We start from the raw sequence: 20,349 nt of genomic DNA on the forward strand, positions 1-20,349 counted from the left end.
GAATTATATTAATAATCGTAAGAAGTTTATTGACCATATTATTACCTTTATCTTACCAGAGATAATTTTTATCGATCATTTTCTTCACAGTATATCAGACATATTGAAGGTCTTGGTGTGTATTGGAAAAGAAAATTACCAATGTATACATCATGTTGGACATCTTACCAAATTTGCCATTCTGCTGCAATTCGGTACACACTTTATAATATCTTTGTATTTAGTACTATTGGTCATGAGGCCAGAAATACTGTATAATATTTGTCATTTGTCAACTGTATGAAATGTTATGGAAATTAATTATCTGTTCTTTAGATCTCATCTTATGTTGCTTATTGACATGCCCTCTTCTTAGAAACTGCACAATGGGTACTAAGTCAGGATTTGGGAAAGTCAGATGCACGGATACCAACAAGACTGGAAGATGCTCAACACACAAGAGGCTGGAGAAGGAGGACTATGTTACTGGGGTTTCAACACTGCCTTGTGTAGCCGGGGTCTCGAGCTGACCACACACGTTGGAGACATCAAAAGTTGAGCAGATGCTGCCCTGTGTAGCTGTGGTCTCGGGGTGACCACACACTTTGGAGACATCAACAGCTGAGCAGATGCTGCCTTGTGTAGCTGGGGTCTCAAGGTGACCACACACGTTGGAGACATCAACAGTTGAGCAGATGCTGCCTTGTGTAGCTGGGGTCTCAAGGTGACCACACACTTTGGAGACATCAACAGTTGAGCAGATGCTGCCGTGTGTAGCTGGGGTCTCGAGGTGACCACACACGTTGGAGAGATCAACAGCTGAGCAGATGCTGCCTTGTGTAGCCGGGGTCTCGAGGTGACCACACACGTTGGAGACATCAACAGTTGAGCAGATGCTGCCTTGTGTAGCTGGTGTCTCAAGGTGACCACACACTTTGGAGACATCAACAGTTGAGCAGATGCTGCCGTGTGTAGCTGGGGTCTCGAGGTGACCACACACTTTGGAGACTTCAACAGTTGAGCAGATGCTGCCGTGTGTAGCTGGGGTCTCGAGGTGACCACACACTTTGGAGACTTCAACAGTTGAGCAGATGCTGCCTTGTGTAGCTGGGGTCTCGAGGTGACCACACACGTTGGAGGCATCAACAGTTGAGCAGATGCTGCCCTGTGTAGCTGGGGTCTCGAGGTGACCACACATGTTGGAGACATCAACAGCTGAGCAGATGCTGCCTTGTGTAGCTGGGGTCTCGAGGTGACCCCACACGTTGGAGACATCAACAGTTGAGCAGATGCTGCCTTGTGTAGCTGGGGTCTCGAGGTGACCACACACGTTGGAGGCATCAACAGTTGAGCAGATGCTGCCTTGTGTAGCTGGGGTCTCGAGGTGACCACACATGTTGGAGACATCAACAGCTGAGCAGATGCTGCCCTGTGTAGCTGGGGTCTCGAGGTGACCACACACGTTGGAGAGATCAACAGCTGAGCAGATGCTGCCTTGTGTAGCTGGGGTCTAGAGGTGACCACACACTTTGGAGACTTCAACAGTTGAGCAGATGCTGCCTTGTGTAGCTGGGGTCTCAAATCAGATAATGGCAACAGCTAGACATAGATTCTCCAATGTTGGGTAGACAAGAGGGAGGTTGATGATGAACATACACTGACGAAGGCACTTAACAGAACAACACAGTCCAAGGAGGTAGACACTGTTTCCCTGCAGCTGAGACTGAAACACCATGGGAAACGCCATAGTGAACACTGAGCACTGACACTTGTAGCACTTGGCAGTCGGTGTTGACAGCAGCGGAACCAACATCTGGGGCAGTTCCTCCAGGTAATGGACATCTGCAGAAAGACATCACATGTTCACCGAGTGTCTGTGTTACACTCTTCTTAATTATTACATCAAGGACACAGAATTGTTAATCTTTTGACTCCAGTTTTGTAAAACAATGTATTACAAAGTATATGTCCAAAGTCCTGCGATATCCACGCATAACCAAAACCAGATTCAAACAAAAGCATTCTCACATGAGATGCCCAATTAACACTACCATTATCATCTTGTACTTTCAGCATTTTATAACAAGCATGTGGAAGTCTATTTGAATTCACGCGTATCAATCTACACCAATATCTTATTCATCGGCTGATTACATAACACTTAGATGATAACGGCCAACTTCAAGAACCGCATTAGATTATGCTTTATTACTGTTTGACAAAATTGACAAAGAACTTTGGACTTTTTCTATGCTCTCTCTAAATGTAAATCCCCAAATTTCACTTCCATAACAAGCAATCAGAGCTATTTTGCTATCAAATATAGAAACAATTACCTTAAATGTCAAGTAAGGATTGAGCTTAATCAACTTAAAAATAGGAAAACATGCTTTCCTGGCCTGTGTGGCTAGGGTTGCACAGGCCTCAGACCACAGAAGACGTGATGAGAACACAATGCCAAAGTATTTATAATATGTTACTATTTTCATTTCTGTATTTTTATAGTAGCATTTTTCAACTCGTTTAATAATACCACCATTTCTGAATACTATTAAACCCGTGAAGATTCCCGGGTAGAATAGGTCTTCAGCAACCCATGCTTGCCGTAAAAGGCGCCTATGCTTGTCGTAAAAGGCGACTAATGGGATCGGGTGGTCAGGCTCGCTGACTTGGTTGATGCATGTCATCGATCCCAATTGCGTGGATCGATGCTCATGATATTAATCACTGGATTGTCTGGTCCAGACTCGATTATTTACAGACTATATAGCTAGAATATTGCTGAGTGCGGCGCTAAACAACAAACCAGCCAACAACCAACTGAATACAATTATATTTGATTTATCCATATTGACTTCAAGACCCCAAGTATCACCAAAAAATTCCAATTTATCTAATTTTCTCTGTAACTCAATAATAGGGTCTCCTACTAAGACAATGTCATCCGCAAACAGACACCTGTAGTGTGTCAGTACTGTTGTGCAGCACTCACCTGTAGTGTGTCAGTACTGTTGTGCAGCACTCATCTGTAGTGTGTCAGTACTGTTGTGCAGCACTCACCTACAGTGTGTGTCAGAACTGTTGTGCAGCACTCACCTGTAGTGTGTGTCAGTACTGTTGTGCAGCACTGACTTGTAGTGTGTTTCCGTACTGTTGTGTAACACTCACCTGTAGTGTGTCAGTACTGTTGTGCAGCACTCACCTGTAGTGTGTGTCAGTACTATTGTGCAGGACTCACCTGTAGTGTGTCAGTACTGTACAATCATACTGTTGTGCAGCACTCACTTGTAGTGTGTTTCAGTATTGTTGTGCAGCACTCACCTGTAGTGTGTCAGTACTGTACAATCATACTGTTGTGCAGCACTCACCTGAAGTATGTCAGTACTGTACAATCATACTGTTGTGCAGCACTCAACTATAGTGTGTGTCAGTTTTGTTGTGAAGCACTCACATGAAGTGTATCAGTACTGTACAATCATACTGTTGTGCAGCACTCACTTGTAGTGTGTTTCAGTACTGTTGTGCAGCACTCACCTGTAGTGTGTCAGTACTGTACAATCATACTGTTGTGCAGCACTCACCTGTAGTGTGTGTCAGTATTGTTGTGCAGCACTCACCTGTAGTGTGTTTCAGTACTGTTGTGCAGCACTCACTTGTAGTGTGTTTCAGTACTGTTGTGCAGCCCTCGTCTGTGGTGTGTGTCAGTATTGTTGTGCAGCCGTCACCTGAAGTATGTCAGTACTGTACAATCATACTGTTGTGCAGCCCTCACCTGTAGTGTGTGTCAGTACTGTTGTGTAACACTCATCTGTAGTGTGTCAGTGTCGTACAATCATACTATTGTGCAGCCCTCACCTGTGGTGTGTGTCAGTACTGTTGTGCAGCACTCACCTGTAGTGTGTCAGTACTGTACAATCATACTGTTGTGCAGCACTCACCAGTAGGGTTTCAGTACTGTTGTGCAGCACTCACCTGTAGTGTGTCAGTACTGTACAATCATACTGCTGTGCAGCACTCAACTGTAGTGTGTGTCAGTATTGTTGTGCAGCACTCACCTGTAGTCTGTGTCAGTACAGCTGTGCAGCCCTCACCTGTAGTGTTTGTCAGTACTGTTGTGCAGCACTCACCTGTAGTGTGTGTCAATACTGTTGTGTAACACTCATCTGTAGTGTGTCAGTACCGTAAAATCATACTGTTGTGCAACACTCACTTGTAGTGTGTGTCAGTACTGTTGTGGAGCAATCACCTGTAGTGTGTGTCAGTATTGTTGTGCAGCACTCATGTGAAGTGTGTCAGTACTGTACAATCATACTGATGTGCAGCAATCACCTGTAGTGTGTGTCAGTATTGTTGTGCAGCACTCACATGAAGTGTGTCAGTACTGTACAATCATACTGTTGTGCAGCACTCAACTGTAGTGTGTGTCAGTATTGTTGTGCAGCCGTCACCTGAAGTATGTCAGTACTGTACAATCATACTGTTGTGCAGCCCTCACCTGTAGTGTGTGTCAGTACTGTTGTGTAACACTCATCTGTAGTGTGTCAGTGCCGTACAATCATACTATTGTGCAGCCCTCACCTGTGGTGTGTGTCAGTACTGTTGTGCAGCACTCACCTGTAGTGTGTCAGTACTGTACAATCATACTGTTGTGCAGCACTCACCAGTAGGGTTTCAGTACTGTTGTGCAGCACTCACCTGTAGTGTGTCAGTACTGTACAATCATACTGCTGTGCAGCACTCAACTGTAGTGTGTGTCAGTATTGTTGTGCAGCACTCACCTGTAGTCTGTGTCAGTACAGCTGTGCAGCCCTCACCTGTAGTGTTTGTCAGTACTGTTGTGCAGCACTCACCTGTAGTGTGTGTCAATACTGTTGTGTAACACTCATCTGTAGTGTGTCAGTACCGTAAAATCATACTGTTGTGCAACACTCACCTGTAGTGTGTGTCAGTACTGTTGTGGAGCAATCACCTGTAGTGTGTGTCAGTATTGTTGTGCAGCACTCATGTGAAGTGTGTCAGTACTGTACAATCATACTGATGTGCAGCAATCACCTGTAGTGTGTGTCAGTATTGTTGTGCAGCACTCACATGAAGTGTGTCAGTACTGTACAATCATACTGTTGTGCAGCACTCAACTGTAGTGTGTGTCGGTATTGTTGTGCAGCACTCACCTGAAGTATGTCAGTACTGTACAATCATACTGTTGTGCAGCACTCAACTGTAGTGTGTGTCAGTTTTGTTGTGAAGCACTCACATGAAGTGTATCAGTACTGTACAATCATACTGTTGTGCAGCACTCACTTGTAGTGTGTTTCAGTACTGTTGTGCAGGACTCACCTGAAGTATGTCAGGACTGTACAATCATACTGTTGTGCAGCACTCACCTGTAGTGTGTGTCAGTATTGTTGTGCAGCACTCACCTGTAGTGTGTTTCAGTACTGTTGTGCAGCCCTCGTCTGTGGTGTGTGTCAGTACTGTTGTGCAGCCGTCACCTGAAGTATGTCAGTACTGTACAATCATACTGTTGTGCAGCCCTCACCTGTAGTGTGTGTCAGTACTGTTGTGTAACACTCATCTGTAGTGTGTCAGTACTGTACAATCATACTTATGTGCAGCCCTCACCTGTGGTGTGTGTCAGTACTGTTGTGCAGCACTCACCTGTAGTGTGTCAGTACTGTCCAATCATACTGTTGTGCAGCACTCACCAGTAGGGTTTCAGTACTGTTGTGCAGCACTCACCTGTAGTGTGTCAGTACTGTACAATCATACTGCTGTGCAGCACTCAACTGTAGTGTGTGTCAGTATTGTTGTGCAGCACTCACCTGTAGTCTGTGTCAGTACAGCTGTGCAGCCCTCACCTGTAGTGTTTGTCAGTACTGTTGTGCAGCACTCACCTTGTAGTGTGTGTCAATACTGTTGTGTAACACTCATCTGTAGTGTGTCAGTACCGTACAATCATACTGTTGTGCAACACTCACCTGTAGTGTGTGTCAGTACTGTTGTGGAGCAATCACCTGTAGTGTGTGTCAGTATTGTTGTGCAGCACTCATGTGAAGTGTGTCAGTACTGTACAATCATACTGATGTGCAGCAATCACCTGTAGTGTGTGTCAGTATTGTTGTGCAGCACTCACATGAAGTGTGTCAGTACTGTACAATCATACTGTTGTGCAGCACTCAACTGTAGTGTGTGTCAGTATTGTTGTGCAGCACTCACCTGAAGTATGTCAGTACTGTACAATCATACTGTTGTGCAGCACTCAACTGTAGTGTGTGTCAGTTTTGATGTGAAGCACTCACATGAAGTGTATCAGTACTGTACAATCATACTGTTGTGCAGCACTCACTTGTAGTGTGTTTCAGTACTGTTGTGTAACACTCACCTGTAGTGTGTCAGTACTGTTGTGCAGCACTCACCTGTAGTGTGTGTCAGTACTGTTGTGCAGGACTCACCTGAAGTATGTCAGGACTGTACAATCATACTGTTGTGCAGCACTCACCTGTAGTGTGTTTCAGTATTGTTGTGCAACACTCACCTGAAGTATGTCAGTACTGTACAATCATACTGTTGTGCAGCACTCACCTGCAGTTTGTGTCAGTACTCTGTGTGTACACCTCATAGCCAGCTCCAGCAGTGTCGGGACACAGGCATCTGTGAGGTTGCCCACCAGTCGGATCTCCCATGGCAACGGCAGGGACTTGTTGCTTGTCTCACTATGTTTCACGGTTACATAGCAGATGTTAGACTGAATGTCATCAGACAGCTTGGAGAGTGGTAGTGAGCCACACCTACAGAGACATACCCGGACACACTGAATGTCTGGATAGTATGTGAAACCAATACTTCTGCTGTTATCATGTTTTGACATGAGTTTGACTTTAAGAATAAATGTTGAATATACATAATAATAAGCATACTATTATACCAGAATTATACAGTTGATAAGCCTACTTTATACAAATCCTGATTCATTTCTAGGTCTATCAGCACAATACCCGTGCTCATGGGTTTCACTGAAGTGGTAAATGTTTGAGACCTGCATCACTTTGGGCTTTCCTCCCACATTAAGCAGACACGCCGTAATATAACTGGAATACTGTTAAAAGCGGTGTTAAACCCAACTCACTCACTCACTTTATGCAAAGTCCCTCATTAGATGATAAATTGTGGCCGTCATGAAGTGAGTAACTTCATTAACCTACAGAGGCATTGTGTAAACAAACAGTTTAAGTGTGACCAATAGCATAACCTCTGCCCCTTGACATAATAAACATATCCACTAATACACAAGGGCCTGTTTAGTTACTATCAAGTGCATCATAAACATATCCACTAATACACAAGGGCTTGTTAAGTTACTATAAAGTGCAGTATAAACATATCCACTAATACACGAGGGCCTGTTTAGTTACTATAAAGTGCAGTATAAACACATCCACTAATACACATGGGGCTGTTTAGTTACTATAAAGTGCATCATAAACATACCACTAATACACAAGGGCTTGTTTAGTTACTATAAAGTGCTGTATAAACACATCCACTAATAGACAAGGGGCTGTTTAGTTACTATAAAGTGCATCATAAACATATCCACTAATACACAAGGGCCTTTTTAGTTACTATAAAGTGCAGTATAAACACATCCATTAATACACAAGGGCCTGTTTAGTTACTATAAAGTGCAGTATAAACACATCCACTAATACACAAGGTGCTGTTTAGTTACTATAAAGTGCAGTATAAACACATCCACTAATACACAAGGGGCTGTTTAGTTACTATAAAGTGCAGTATAAACATATCCACTAATACACAAGGGCCTGTTTAGTTACTATAAAGTGCAGTATAAACACATCCACTAATACACAAGGGGCTGTTTAGTTACTATAAAGTGCAGTATAAACATATCCACTAATACACAAGGGCCTGTTTAGTTACTATTAAGTGCAGTATAAACACATCCACTAATACACAAGGGGCTGTTTAGTTACTATTAAGTGCAGTATAAACATATCCACTAATACACAAGGGGCTGTTTAGTTACTATAAAGTGCAGTATAAACACATCCACTAATACACAAGGGGCTGTTTAGTTACTATAAAGTGCAGTATAAACACACCCACTAATACACAAGGGGCTGTTTAGTTACTATAAAGTGCAGTATAAACACATTCACTAATACACAAAGGGCTGTTTAGTTGCTATAAAGTGCAGTATAAACACATCCACTAATACACAAGGGGCTGTTTAGTTACTATAAAGTGCAGTATAAACACATTCACTAATACACAAAGGGCTGTTTAGTTGCTATAAAGTGCAGTATAAACACATCCACTAATACACAAGGGGCTGTTTAGTTACTATAAAGTGCAGTATAAACACATCCACTAATACACAAGGGGCTGTTTAGTTACTATAAAGTGCAGTATAAACACATCCACTAATACACAAGGGGCTGTTTAGTTACTATAAAGTGCAGTATAAACACATCCACTTATACACAAGGGCCTGTTTAGTTACTATAAAGTGCAGTATAAACATATTCCCATACCTGTAGAATCCAATGTGTCGTTTTAGAAGATCTATGGGCAAGACCGACAAATAACAGTTACAATCCACAAAGATGGATTTCAGATTCTCACTTGCACCCATACCTGTAACACATGACATCAATTTAGAGGTGGGAGACTTTTCCTCACACCCTATTCCCTCCATTAGGGAATGGAATAACGACTAGACATTGTACTGAAAACCTTCTGGTGTTTAATAGGCAGCTTTGGTTCTATAAAGGACACACATTTTATATTCTTTGTCTCCTGCCACCTCTACTGAAAAGAAGCCAGTCTACGAAATAAATTAAACATAAAATTATTTATTTTTATTATGTCTCCCAATAGTAAATAACAAGTATTTGTCACATAGTGACGAAATATCCCCCGCCATATACACCATAGTACCAAATATGAAGACAATCCAGCGATTAGTTCTTGAGATATTGTGGCAACACCGTTTTCCAACTCCAAAAACAGATTTGCCTGCTGTGACCTTGAAAATGGGGTCAAGGTCACCAAAACCGACTGGTGTCTGTGGTGTCTGTATATACACCATAGTTCCAAATATGAAGACAATCGAGAGGTTTAGTTCTTGAGATATCGCGGCAACACCGTTTTCCAACTCTAAAAGCAGATTTGTCTGCTGTGACCTTGAAAATGGGATCAAGGTCACCAAAACCGACTGGTGTCTGCGGAGTCTGTATATACACTATAGTTCCAAATATGAAGACAATCCAGTGTTTAGTTCTTGAGATATCGCGGCAACACCGTTTTCCAACTCTAAAAGCAGATTTGTCTGCTGTGACCTTGAAAATGGGATCAAGGTCACCAAAACCGACTGGTGTCTGCGGAGTCTGTATATACACCATAGTTCCAAATATGAAGACAATCCAGTGTTTAGTTCTTGAGATATCGCGGCAACACCGTTTTCCAACTCTAAAAGCAGATTTGCCTGCTGTGACCTTGAAAATGGGATCAAGGTCACCAAAACCGACTGGTGTCTGCGGAGTCTGTATATACACTATAGTTCCAAATATGAAGACTATCCAGTGTTTAGTTCTTGAGATATCGCGGCAACACCGTTTTCCAACTCCAAAAGCAGATTTGCCTGCTGTGACCTTGAAAATGGGGTCAAGGTCACCAAAACCGACTGGTGTCTGCGGTGTCTGTATATACACCATAGTTCCAAATATGAAGACAATCCAGTGTTTAGTTCTTGAGATATCGCGGCAACACCGTTTTCCAACTCTAAAAGCAGATTTGTCTGCTGTGACCTTGAAAATGGGATCAAGGTCACCAAAACCGACTGGTGTCTGCGGAGTCTGTATATACACCATAGTTCCAAATATGAAGACAATCCAGTGTTTAGTTCTTGAGATATCGCGGCAACAAACAGGTGGGATGTACGGACGGACGGACGGACGTACGGACGGTCGTGAATACTATATCCCCCGCTTCGCGCTTTCGCGCGGCGGGGGATAATAATAGACCCTTATACAATAAAAAATGTTATATATCATAAATATTCCATGTCTTCATCACTATCGGTGTTTCAAGAAACCAGCTGCAGTTTTAGCTCCATGGGAGAATGACTCCATATAAATAAATAAATAATTGACATAGCTATTTATTTTTATTTTGACCGATCTTGTGGAAATAGCTAGAATAAATCTGCAGATCAAATAATTGAAAAAGTGTGGCCTGAGGGGAACTATAAGGCTGCAATTCAAATGCACATACTGTGTTAATAGTATGTCATGCACTGTGAATGTAAACCTCTGCAATGCGGTTGTCACTCATTGTTATTATCATTATCACCATTGCTTTTATCAACAATAACAAAACAAGCAGGTAAACTGTAACTGTCTACATCTAAAAACCCACAGACCTTGAGGGAGCATAACAATGTTATTTCCTGTGGCACTAATCTCCTTGAGACGGGAGAGTTTGCAGATCTGGCGTGGAATGGCGTGGAGTTGATTGGAGTCTACAGACAGCATCTCCAAGTTCATGCAGTCAAACAGTTCAAGTGGAAGTGATCTCAGTCGGTTGTTCATTGCCTCCAGATTCACAAGCTGGTGTAGATTGCCTATAGCTGAGTGTCAATCAAACATCACTGGTGTAATAGATATTTGAGAGCAATTACACTCAGCTAAAGACAAAGTGCTGTAGCACTGTTGTTCTCCTGCTTAATATGAAGACAGACACTTTTTTGAAGTGTTGAAGACTGTGTCACAAATATATGAAACAAGGGCTAACACGTACTGAACTATGTTTTCGTTATGCCTCTAGCTCAGTGCAACATCCCACCATATGCCTCTAGCTCAGTGTAACATCCAACCATATGCCTCTAGCTCAGTGTAACATCCCACCATATGCCTCTAGCTCAGTGCAACATCCCACCATATGCCTCTAGCTCAGTGTAACATCCCACCATATGCCTCTAGCTCAGTGTAACATCCAACCATATGCCTCTAGCTCAGTGCAACATCCCACCATATGCCTCTAGCTCAGTGTAACATCCCACCATATGCCTCTAGCTCTGTGCAACATCCCACCATATGCCTCTAGCTCAGTGTAACATCCCAACATATGCCTCTAGCTCAGTGTAACATCCCACCATATGCCTCTAGCTCAGTGTAACATCCCACCATATGCCTCTAGCTCAGTGTAACATCCCACCATATGCCTCCACAAAGCTATCTTAGAGAGTTATGAACGTCACAACTCCAATATATTAACATAGGCTTATGACTGTCATAGGGCTAAGAAAAGTAGAAAATGTGAATGTAAATTCATCTACCAACATTTGGGCAAGTGTGTGACCATGTTATACGCCAGCTTTAAGGATGTGAGTTTGGCCAGTCTGCCAATGGATGCTGGGAGACATGTAAGACAGTTGGCTCCAACATCCAGACACTCAAGGTTTGAAAGATCTCCGATAGCTGGAAACAAACAGATGAAATTACCATCCTCACAGAATAGTAAAAGTCAGTTACACATTTACCAACCTATCTATTATCGATGTGTGAAATGATTCCCATATCATTGGTCATTAGCAATCAACAAGTATTGATCCTGCATCCTAAATCCAAAAGTTAATGAGAGCGCCAACTCCACGCCTAAACTGCATCAAGAAATCAATGCGAGCAGCCGTAGATTTTCAGTTATAAAACACTATCTCATTATTCTGCAAACAGCAACACAAAGAAAGTAAACTGAGAATACAATGATATAGTACAGGGTTGTAGCAGATTGACTCAGTAGTATCATCTACTCTTCTTACAAAGTTCTGCTTGACAAGTGACCTAACTTACTGAAAATCATTAGCAGAATTGCCAACTTAGGTATATCCACATGATATAGGTCAGGTCAACCAACAAAGATTGTAAAGGTTCCATGTTTTGTTACATGATTTTTTGAACATACATAAGCAGTTCTGTGTATGAATGATTTGTTTCTTTGTAGATTAACACTGCACTCAGGAATATTTCAGCTATATGACAGCGGTCAGTAAATAACTGTGTCTGGACCAGACAATCAAGTGATTGATTTCACGAGCATCAATCCACGCAATTGGGATACAACGACATGCATCAACCAATTCAGCGAGCCTGACCACCTGATCTTGTTAATCGTCTCTTATGACAAGCATGGGTTGCTGAAGACCTATTCTAACCCAGATCTTCACAGGTCATGTATCAATGAAGCATTACGTGACATACAGGATGATGCATAACAACTCCACACTTGTCATATCTGGGAGTTGCAGTCATCACCACTGGGTATGACTGGAACCCAAACAAAACAGAAACTTTGTAAATAGAAGTCCATTCAGCTAGTCCAGAGGAAGAGGTCCTTTATACTCAATAATATTTCTTTTGCAAATTTACTCTATACAACAATAATTATTTTGTGTGGGTACATTGTAATTCCTTCAGTCAGATTGCTGAAGTGATCAATTAAATAATTTTGCACTGATTTCTCAATAAACATTACAAAATATGCCATTCCCACCGAGCTGGACTAGTTCTAACTCAATGGAAAGTAGGGGAATCACAAAGATTGTAATACCATTGAAAAATAGCATTTTACAATACAACATTCTCTCCTTGTATATGCAGGTGCAAACACATGGAATTTTCTAGACCTTCTCCGTCTACAGCAAATGAGAGTAAAAGTTCCCAAATTGAGTTACAAGTTTCCCAATTCCTCAGATTTTATATTTTGAGAATATATTAAAAAATCGATTTTTGAAAAATATCATGATATTTTCCGAATTTGCCTGGCAAGGGCACTTAGTTTGGAATCATAGATAACTCCCTGATACATCAGTTGCACTGATACCTGACCTAGCAGTACAATACTCCTAAAGTCATGATGAATCTATGTTTGTGTGACACAATACATACACTGCCGTATTATTAATTTAAGTTTACTTACTATTGGGTAAAGCTGCCAGTTTGTTACTATGCAAATATCTGTTGGAAAAAAAAATACCTTATTTGTCAAATTTGATCCAAATTTATATGCAGTATAATCAATCTTTTTTGCCATCTGTTATACAAGCTTGGAATGCACTTGATATTAATATTAGAAATGTAGATTCCTTATCTCGGTTTAAGCAATTAATTTCTAGAGAAACTAAGCTTACTTCAAATTTTACATCTTTTGCTAGTTATGGCAAGCGGCAATATCAGGTGATTTTATCTAGACTTAGGCTAAGTTGTAGTGATTTAAAATCACATTTATTTGACAGATTTCTGATTGATAATCCCATCTGTCCATGTGGCCTAAATAGAGAAGATGCTTTCCACTTTTTTCTATCTTGTCCACGCTATGCCAAGTTTAGAATTGATAAATACTTTTTTGTTAACCAGCTCAGCATACATACTATACTCCACGGCAATGAAGATTCATCTTCCTCAGACAATGAATACATTATAAAATCAGTTGAAACAAACCGCTTTACGTAAGTTATGTGTCAACTTAAGAATATAAAATGCATTTGGTATCTTGCTTTCCATTTTATTTCATTTTCTGTTACTCATTATATAATGTCTGCTCTATAGACTTCATTACAATATACATGTATAATGTACAATATTAGGAGAAGCATTAATATAGGCCTTTTTGGCCTGTTTGCTAATCCTTTTTTTCATTTTGTAATGCTATGTAATGTAAAATCTGAACATTAATGGAAATAAAATTCTGTTTAAATCATATGCAATTACAATGCTAAATAACCCTAAAAGGATAATGATAGCCAAAACACCTGAAAATGATTGCTTTGATTAATGATTGAGGATTTGTTACTTATTCAGTGAATAAGAATAGCAATGATTTAATTCAAGTGAAATATGGGCTGTATTCCACTACTTTACTTGTACTGGAAACAAATTGAACATATTGCCATACAAATAAATACTTACAGCACAACCAAATTCTGCAATAAGCTGATCCCTTGAGGCTACAACGGGAGAAATTAATTTATCACATTTCTAAGCACAAAAAGAAACTTCTTGAAACAATATTCCACCACAGTTTTATGATATTCAAAACTTATAGCTAAATATAGGTGAGGTAAAATGGGGTTGAATGTCGCGTTCAAGATTATTGCATTTTCATAGCGATGTGTATGTCTGTGTGTGTGCATGTGCACTTGTACTACTCCAGAATAATGCCAATTTTATAGAGATAACATGCTGCAGTTTTAACATGAATACCCCACTCAGACACAGTATACTCACTCCAAGCTGACCAGTCCTTGTTTTAGCCCCTAATGCCGAGCGCAAGGCATGCAGGTACCACAAGTACCACCTTTTTACGTCTTTTGTTCTGATGCGGCCAGGGATCAAACCCATGACCTACACTCCAGAGAGACACTCTATCCACTAGTCCACGGATGCAGCCTGTAGCTAGATGTAACCTTATTTAAAGCCAATAGCGTCTTTATGACTGTCTGCGACTGGGTTCATGTTGTACGTACCAGAGTAGTCAGGCAGTTCCTCTTGAGGTAGAGGTTAGTAATGTGTGTGAAGTCTTCAGTCTCTGTGAGTACTGTGGGCAGGTTTTTCAGCCCCTTGTAGTTGAGCTGCAGGACTTTGTCCCCTTTGTAGGGGCTGAGGTCAATGGTGTCATCTGGATTGCCATCGACGGCGGCCGTGTCTGAAATCATCTGGTAACAAATCAAATTTACATAAACAAAAACATTTTGTGAAACAAATTGAAGAAAATATTTCTGAAAAGATTGCAACTTTCCAACATCTTGATACACATGTAGCTATTCTGAGGTACATGAAGTTTAGCGTTTGCAAATGGTATGGTAACAAATGATGGAATAGTAACTGAAAGTCTGAGGTTGTAGAGAGAATTTACCAAATTGACCACAGTACAATCAGTAACCAGAGGGACTATCAGTTATTCATTAGTGGGTACTAGTATTCAGAACAGAACAGAATTTATTTCGTGTAATCTGGCCTTGAGGCCAATATTATTTTATTATTTATTCAGTATAAATATCAGTATATGTGAGGAATGTCTTGCTGTCTGAATGAAATGAATGGTCATGTGTAGTCCTTTCAAGTACTCCATAAAACGTGCCCCGATAAGATGCAAGGAAAGACTTCTTTCCAAGTCCAAATTGATGACCTTGCAAACAACAAATGCATATTGCAGCTATCATATTTTCTAAATCTATTGCCACTTCACTGGTCTATTACTTCACTGATAGTGATGCTTGATAGCAACATCAGTAGACTGCTGGTTACTGGCGAGTTGCCTCTTCATCATTCACACACTCCCATCCACCTCAACTTGTTCATTTGTCGTTTAACATGACATTAAGAAATATTCTAACTATATGACCAATATCAACTGTGGACCAGACAATCCGGTGATTGATATCATAAGCATTTATGTACGCAATAGGGATACGATGGCATGCATCAATCAAGCTGACGATCACGAAAATCAGTTAGCTGATAGTAATTTAGATTAATCTGTTTTAAAAATGAAAAACTTTACTAACTTTAACACAAATGAATGAATACAACTTATGCAGTCATTAAGAAGAAGCAACTCCACTTAAGATAAGCTGCATTATTACAAAAAAAAGCACATATATCTACATACATGTGGCTCTGAAAGTAAAACTTCCTACACTAGATTGAGGCTGAGGATACTCAGCTGACTTTAGGGTCAGCACCGGTTAGCGAAACTTCGACTTCTGCAAATAGGTCAAATGCACTTGTATCATTTATATCAAAACAGTGGGATGGAGACCGCTTAATATTTGTGAAACTAGTTACATGAGTTCGTAACGAAAAGAGTCTGTCGCTGCTCCCTACAGCGACACCAGGTTCCGTGAGCAGTTCATGGTATATCCACAAGGAGGGTAGCATGCAATGCAATAAACTTTCATTTTCGGTAGCAAGGATCCCAGTCATGGGCTATGCACTACTATTGGTGTCTTGGAAGTAATTATTACAGAGACAGTGCGATATTCACCGTTTTCTAACATTGTCCTATAAGCACAAGCTTCTGAGCTCAAGATATCAACATTATCATATGTTAGTATTGTAAGCACAAAAAAATGAAGAAACATATTTAGTGCGGCATTGCAATATGGCCGCGCCCATGGAGCATGCAACCAGATGTAAATCTTGAACACGTTGACTAGCTATTACAAATTAGAAATAGGCTTTCCATCATCGTTGAATTTGCTTCCCCACCTACTGACAACACTTTTTGTCACCGTTAATCGTGTTGAAGGTAAATTAGCTTAGAAATATATCACAACGTGTATGTAAACATAGGCTATCCTCTATCGAGTCCAATGATTAATATACTCCAGTCGTTTGCCAGTTTGTTGTAGGATTCATTCTTTCTGACAACTATTTCCGCCGTTTCTGTCGTATCATCTGGTTATTAAAAGATGTATCCTCGTTTGTATATTGTGCAACCCAAACCATTTTGTTATTTTTTATTTTACCAATCTCGTTAAAATAATATTTTTATATTTTATTTCTAAACTGTATCTTTCTGCATGAAGTTCTAAGCGGATTTCACCACCCTTAGACACATAGATTTCTATATTGAGAATGTCACCTGAGTGTCTTTGAATATCAAATATGTCAACGAGATTTATTTATCACCCAAAATCATTCTTCCATCTTTTTCAGTTTGTAGAAAGTAATATAAGCAGTGTCTAAGTGTAAAAAGTACTACCTTATTAGCTTCAGTTACAGAGCCATTGGTAATGTCATTTGATTTTAACGTCATGGTAACTGCAGTGATGTCACAATGGTCTGCAAAGAATTGTGATGCAATTTTTATTGTAGCAATATCTACAATATACATGATATAGATATCGCTTGATCTCACCCAAGCCATTTCTCCTGTGGGAGCCAGTTTTGGATGATAAAGATCTTTATAGCTAAAATGGATAGAATTATCATTAAACCGCCCGCATATTATCAAAAATGAGCGGGCCACAGTAACTTGATAATGCCCTCATATTGCTTGACCATAGGTCATTATCACGCCAGTCATTAGGTGACGTCATAGGAAAGTGATGTCACGTTCAATAGTGTCGTCATCTGGTTTGTTCTATGTGGTTTCCATATTTGTAAAGGTGGGTCAGTGACATTCGTGTTGATTGCTGTAAATGTTTCAAAACCCATATTGGTGTTTCTTTTTATTTGATAACAAATTCCATTTAGCTATAATAACGGTAACGCTATTTTTCAGTGCATTATCATTTGCAGAAGCCCTCGATCTTTTCAACTGCCCTCCTTTGTCGGGCAGTTAATGGAACACCTCAGGCTTCTGCAAATGATAATGCCCTGAAAAATAGCGTTACCCTTATAATATATGTCTTTGGACCACCTAATCTAAATAAAGATCACTGCATGGGCTCCAGTGGTTCTTTCTTGAACAATTCAGCTTCATTTCGATTGTAGTCCAATTTGGGTGGCCTTAATTATTTAATGCAGCATTGATTTCTGACATTTCACCAGGACAGGTTGTTGCCTTTGTTATTGTATTTTCCCATGAATACCTGAATGATATCTTTCAGTCACTGAAGATGATAGGATTAAATGAAAATGAAAGTCAACGTACATTTCTGTAATTTTTGGGCTTTAAATCCAAGCATAAAGTTAGTCTATTGTGATGTTTGTCTTTTGAACTTCTACGGTGACAACTATTTTCATGATCTCCATGTTTCTTTAAAAAATTTCATCGAGTCAATGAGGCAACAATCAACATATTATCATGATTATCGGCTAATCTTTTGATGAAAGTATGTTGTATATATATTTTGGTAATCCTATGATCATATTAATGGATGGGTATTTTTGTAACTCAACTGATCATCCTTTGCTGCTCTGTCATGTGCATAACCAAAAGAAATGCCAACTGGGAACCTTTGTCAGGTAATCTGAGTGGTGCTTCCACTAATTGTACCTGTAATAAATTCATTAACTGAGTATCAAGGGAATGATTGGTTGGTTGGTTTGTTGTTTAACGCCGCACTCAGCAATATTCCAGCTATGAGACTGCGGTCTGTAAATAATCGAGTCTGGACCAGACAATCCAGTGATTAATATCATGAGCATCGATCCACGCAATTGGGATTGATGACATGCATCAACCAAGTCAGCCAGCCTGACCACCCAATCCCGTTAGTCGCCTTTTACGACAAGCATAGTCACCTTTTACGGCAAGCATAGGTTGCTGAAGACCTATTCTACCCTGGAATCTTCACGGGTCTCAAGGGAATGATGACAAATACACAGGTATAGGGTTATACCATGAAACATGGATGACGAGAAGAGAGAAATAAAATTGTAGTGTTATATGCAGTGTAGTTGCCTGAAAAATAAGGGTGGTTGCTGTTTTGAGTATATAAACTGTGGCAAAAATAGTGTCTACATGTCGAAGGGGGATTATGTCGTGGCGCAGTCCGTCCGTCCGTCTGTCCGTCCCACAGAGGGTACTAAGCTTGTGAAATCAACTCCTCCTACAGTTTCCAGAGAATATCCCTGACACTCTATACACAAGATGTCGACATGTTGATGATACGCATATTGCAGTCCCGTTTCATTTCGACTAATTGTGACAGAGTTACTGCCCCTGTTTTAAGGAGATTCATGAAATCTACTCCTCCTCCAGTTTCCAGAGTATATCACAATATCTAACTATAACTATAACTATAGTTAGTTTCCTTGTTTAAGGCTTTTGTGGGTGAGCTACATCCAAATGGGTTTAGCATTCAGACTGGATTACTCCCAACAAAATGTTCTGCACAATTTGTTTCAAATGCAGTGCCATCTACTGTTGTTATTTCATAAAATACAAAGAAAATATAAACTCGTTAAAAAAATTCATGCGGGGGATGTTGTGCTCTCAGAGCGCTCTTGTTGCTTTATACTAAAGTACATGCACATTTACTTTATTGGTTTGTGTTATTATGCCTCGCCCAAATGAACATGGCCCGTCCGTCACATTTTGTTTCCGGAACATAATTCATACATCATTCAATATTTGTTCATGCTACTTTGTATACCCATCAGGCATACACTGAACTGGAATTGTTTTGTGCATTTCTAAGGCAATAAGTTAGACTTAAATCGAGGGTATGGTTTGTTTCCAGAGAAAAACTCATAATACGTTTCTCATTTCTTTGTATAATGCAAGTCCTGAACTAATGGGTTTTGCTATTGAGGTGTTTGTTTTAGATTTTGCATTAACAAATGGAACTTGTACATTGTTTGCTTTATGCCATATATTTAAAAGGGCAGGGGATATTGATGACTTTATCTTCTTGTTCAGTTTACATCTGATAGTATACAATAACAATATGCAATGGCATTATGGGGTTTTATTTACGGCCTCAAATAAATCAAATGTGTATCTTAATATCATAGTTGTATTTCATGGCATGATTAAATATCAAGCTATGGAACACAGAAATAGGATGCAAATCAACCTCTGTCATGGTATTATCCAAATCCAAAAATGCTTTCACTGCTGGTATACTTTTCTTTATTAAACTATAACCATTAGGGGTATTTCCAAATAATATCTGATGAGCATCAACTGTTCTTTTTGTCTGTTTGTTTAGGTTGAAGTCATTAATAAACATGCGCCCTTTGTAATATCGATATCTTTATAGATCACCGGTAACTGATCAGTGTTCACAAATGCGTATAGATATTGCCTCAAAGTTTGTTTATGCTGTCCCTACAGACGGTAGCCCAGTCTCTTGTCATGCTCAGCATTAGCCAGGCAAATGACTCACAGCAGCTAGTGAGCTGTAGTGGGCAGTGTTAGACAGCGGGGTAGAAGCAAGAAATTAGTGCCCCTTATAATTAGGAAATGGTCATTATAAGTTTTGGGATATTTTCTCGATGGAAGTTAAACACTGGACGCTATGTTTATCTAAATGTATAGACTCCTCCAAAATGAAAAGGCTGAAAAATACATGAATGGAGTGTGTAAGATTTGTGGATGTGACAGAGGTACTAGGCAACCAAAAGGTGTAGTTTATAAACTTAACTGTAACTGTGGACAATCCTACGTAGGTGAAACATCCCACCCCATCAACACCACAGTCAAAGAGCACAAAACTTCAACCATCAAATCAGACAGTAAATCAGCCATCTCTGACCATATCAGCAACTTCCCCAATGACAAAATCAAGAATTGGATTTGGCCTGGATTGTGGACTTTGCTGTGCGGAACTCTATTGTTTGGGTTAGAGAATTGGATAGGGACTGAACTGAAGGTGTGACGTCACACTCGGAACGT

At 40.2% G+C, this 20,349-nt stretch overlaps 2 protein-coding genes across 7 annotated transcripts in view; one reads left to right on the forward strand and one right to left on the reverse strand.

The window, feature by feature from the left end:
- Window positions 1–558: 558 nt before the first annotated feature.
- LOC124135767 (leucine-rich repeat-containing protein 28-like) lies at window positions 559–16,001 on the reverse strand. 4 transcript variants are annotated; one of them, XM_046501314.2, is made up of 9 exons: window positions 15,846–16,001; window positions 14,525–14,713; window positions 13,968–14,005; window positions 12,979–13,016; window positions 11,343–11,480; window positions 10,424–10,630; window positions 8,535–8,637; window positions 6,562–6,692; window positions 559–1,821 (listed from the first exon to the last, which is right to left on the reverse strand). In XM_046501314.2, exons 1-9 carry the CDS (start codon window positions 15,981–15,983, stop codon window positions 1,562–1,564), a joined length of 1,242 nt encoding a protein of 413 aa, XP_046357270.2. In that variant the 5' UTR covers window positions 15,984–16,001; the 3' UTR covers window positions 559–1,561. The 4 variants fall into 4 exon arrangements, with proteins under 4 accessions (XP_046357270.2, XP_046357268.2, XP_046357272.2 ...); XM_046501312.2 differs by having other exon boundaries at window positions 6,562–6,767; XM_046501316.2 differs by lacking the exon at window positions 15,846–16,001 and adding an exon at window positions 15,698–15,836 and having other exon boundaries at window positions 6,562–6,767.
- Window positions 15,987–20,349, forward strand: part of LOC124135764 (elongator complex protein 1-like) — a 71,637-nt gene continuing 67,274 nt past the window's right edge. For 2 of the 3 annotated variants that reach the window (XM_048396412.1, XM_048396413.1), the window contains exon 1: window positions 16,138–16,308. The gene's annotated coding sequence lies outside the window, so the exon portion shown is untranslated. Of the gene's footprint in view, window positions 16,107–16,137; window positions 16,309–20,349 lie in introns of those variants that run through there. The other variant, XM_048396416.1, reaches the window with a different exon arrangement.

Source organism: Haliotis rufescens, unplaced genomic scaffold (genome assembly GCF_023055435.1).
Source record: "Haliotis rufescens isolate VD_foot unplaced genomic scaffold, xgHalRufe1.0.p SCAF_1, whole genome shotgun sequence".
NCBI lineage: Eukaryota > Metazoa > Mollusca > Gastropoda > Lepetellida > Haliotidae > Haliotis > Haliotis rufescens.

What these genes read in the sequence shown, in the direction of transcription:
- LOC124135767 (XM_046501312.2), bottom strand. Translation starts at nt 15,983, where the DNA reads ATGACTGGGATCCTTGCTACCGAAAATGAAAGTTTATTGCATTGCATG. An exon ending in TCTTTTCGTTACGAACTCAT is followed by an intron (nt 14,714 to 15,845) that starts GTAACTAGTTTC and finishes ATTTGTTACCAG; the next exon opens with ATGATTTCAGACACGGCCGC. An exon ending in ACTGGCAGCTTTACCCAATA is followed by an intron (nt 11,481 to 12,978) that starts GTAAGTAAACTT and finishes GTTTGTTTCCAG; the next exon opens with CTATCGGAGATCTTTCAAAC.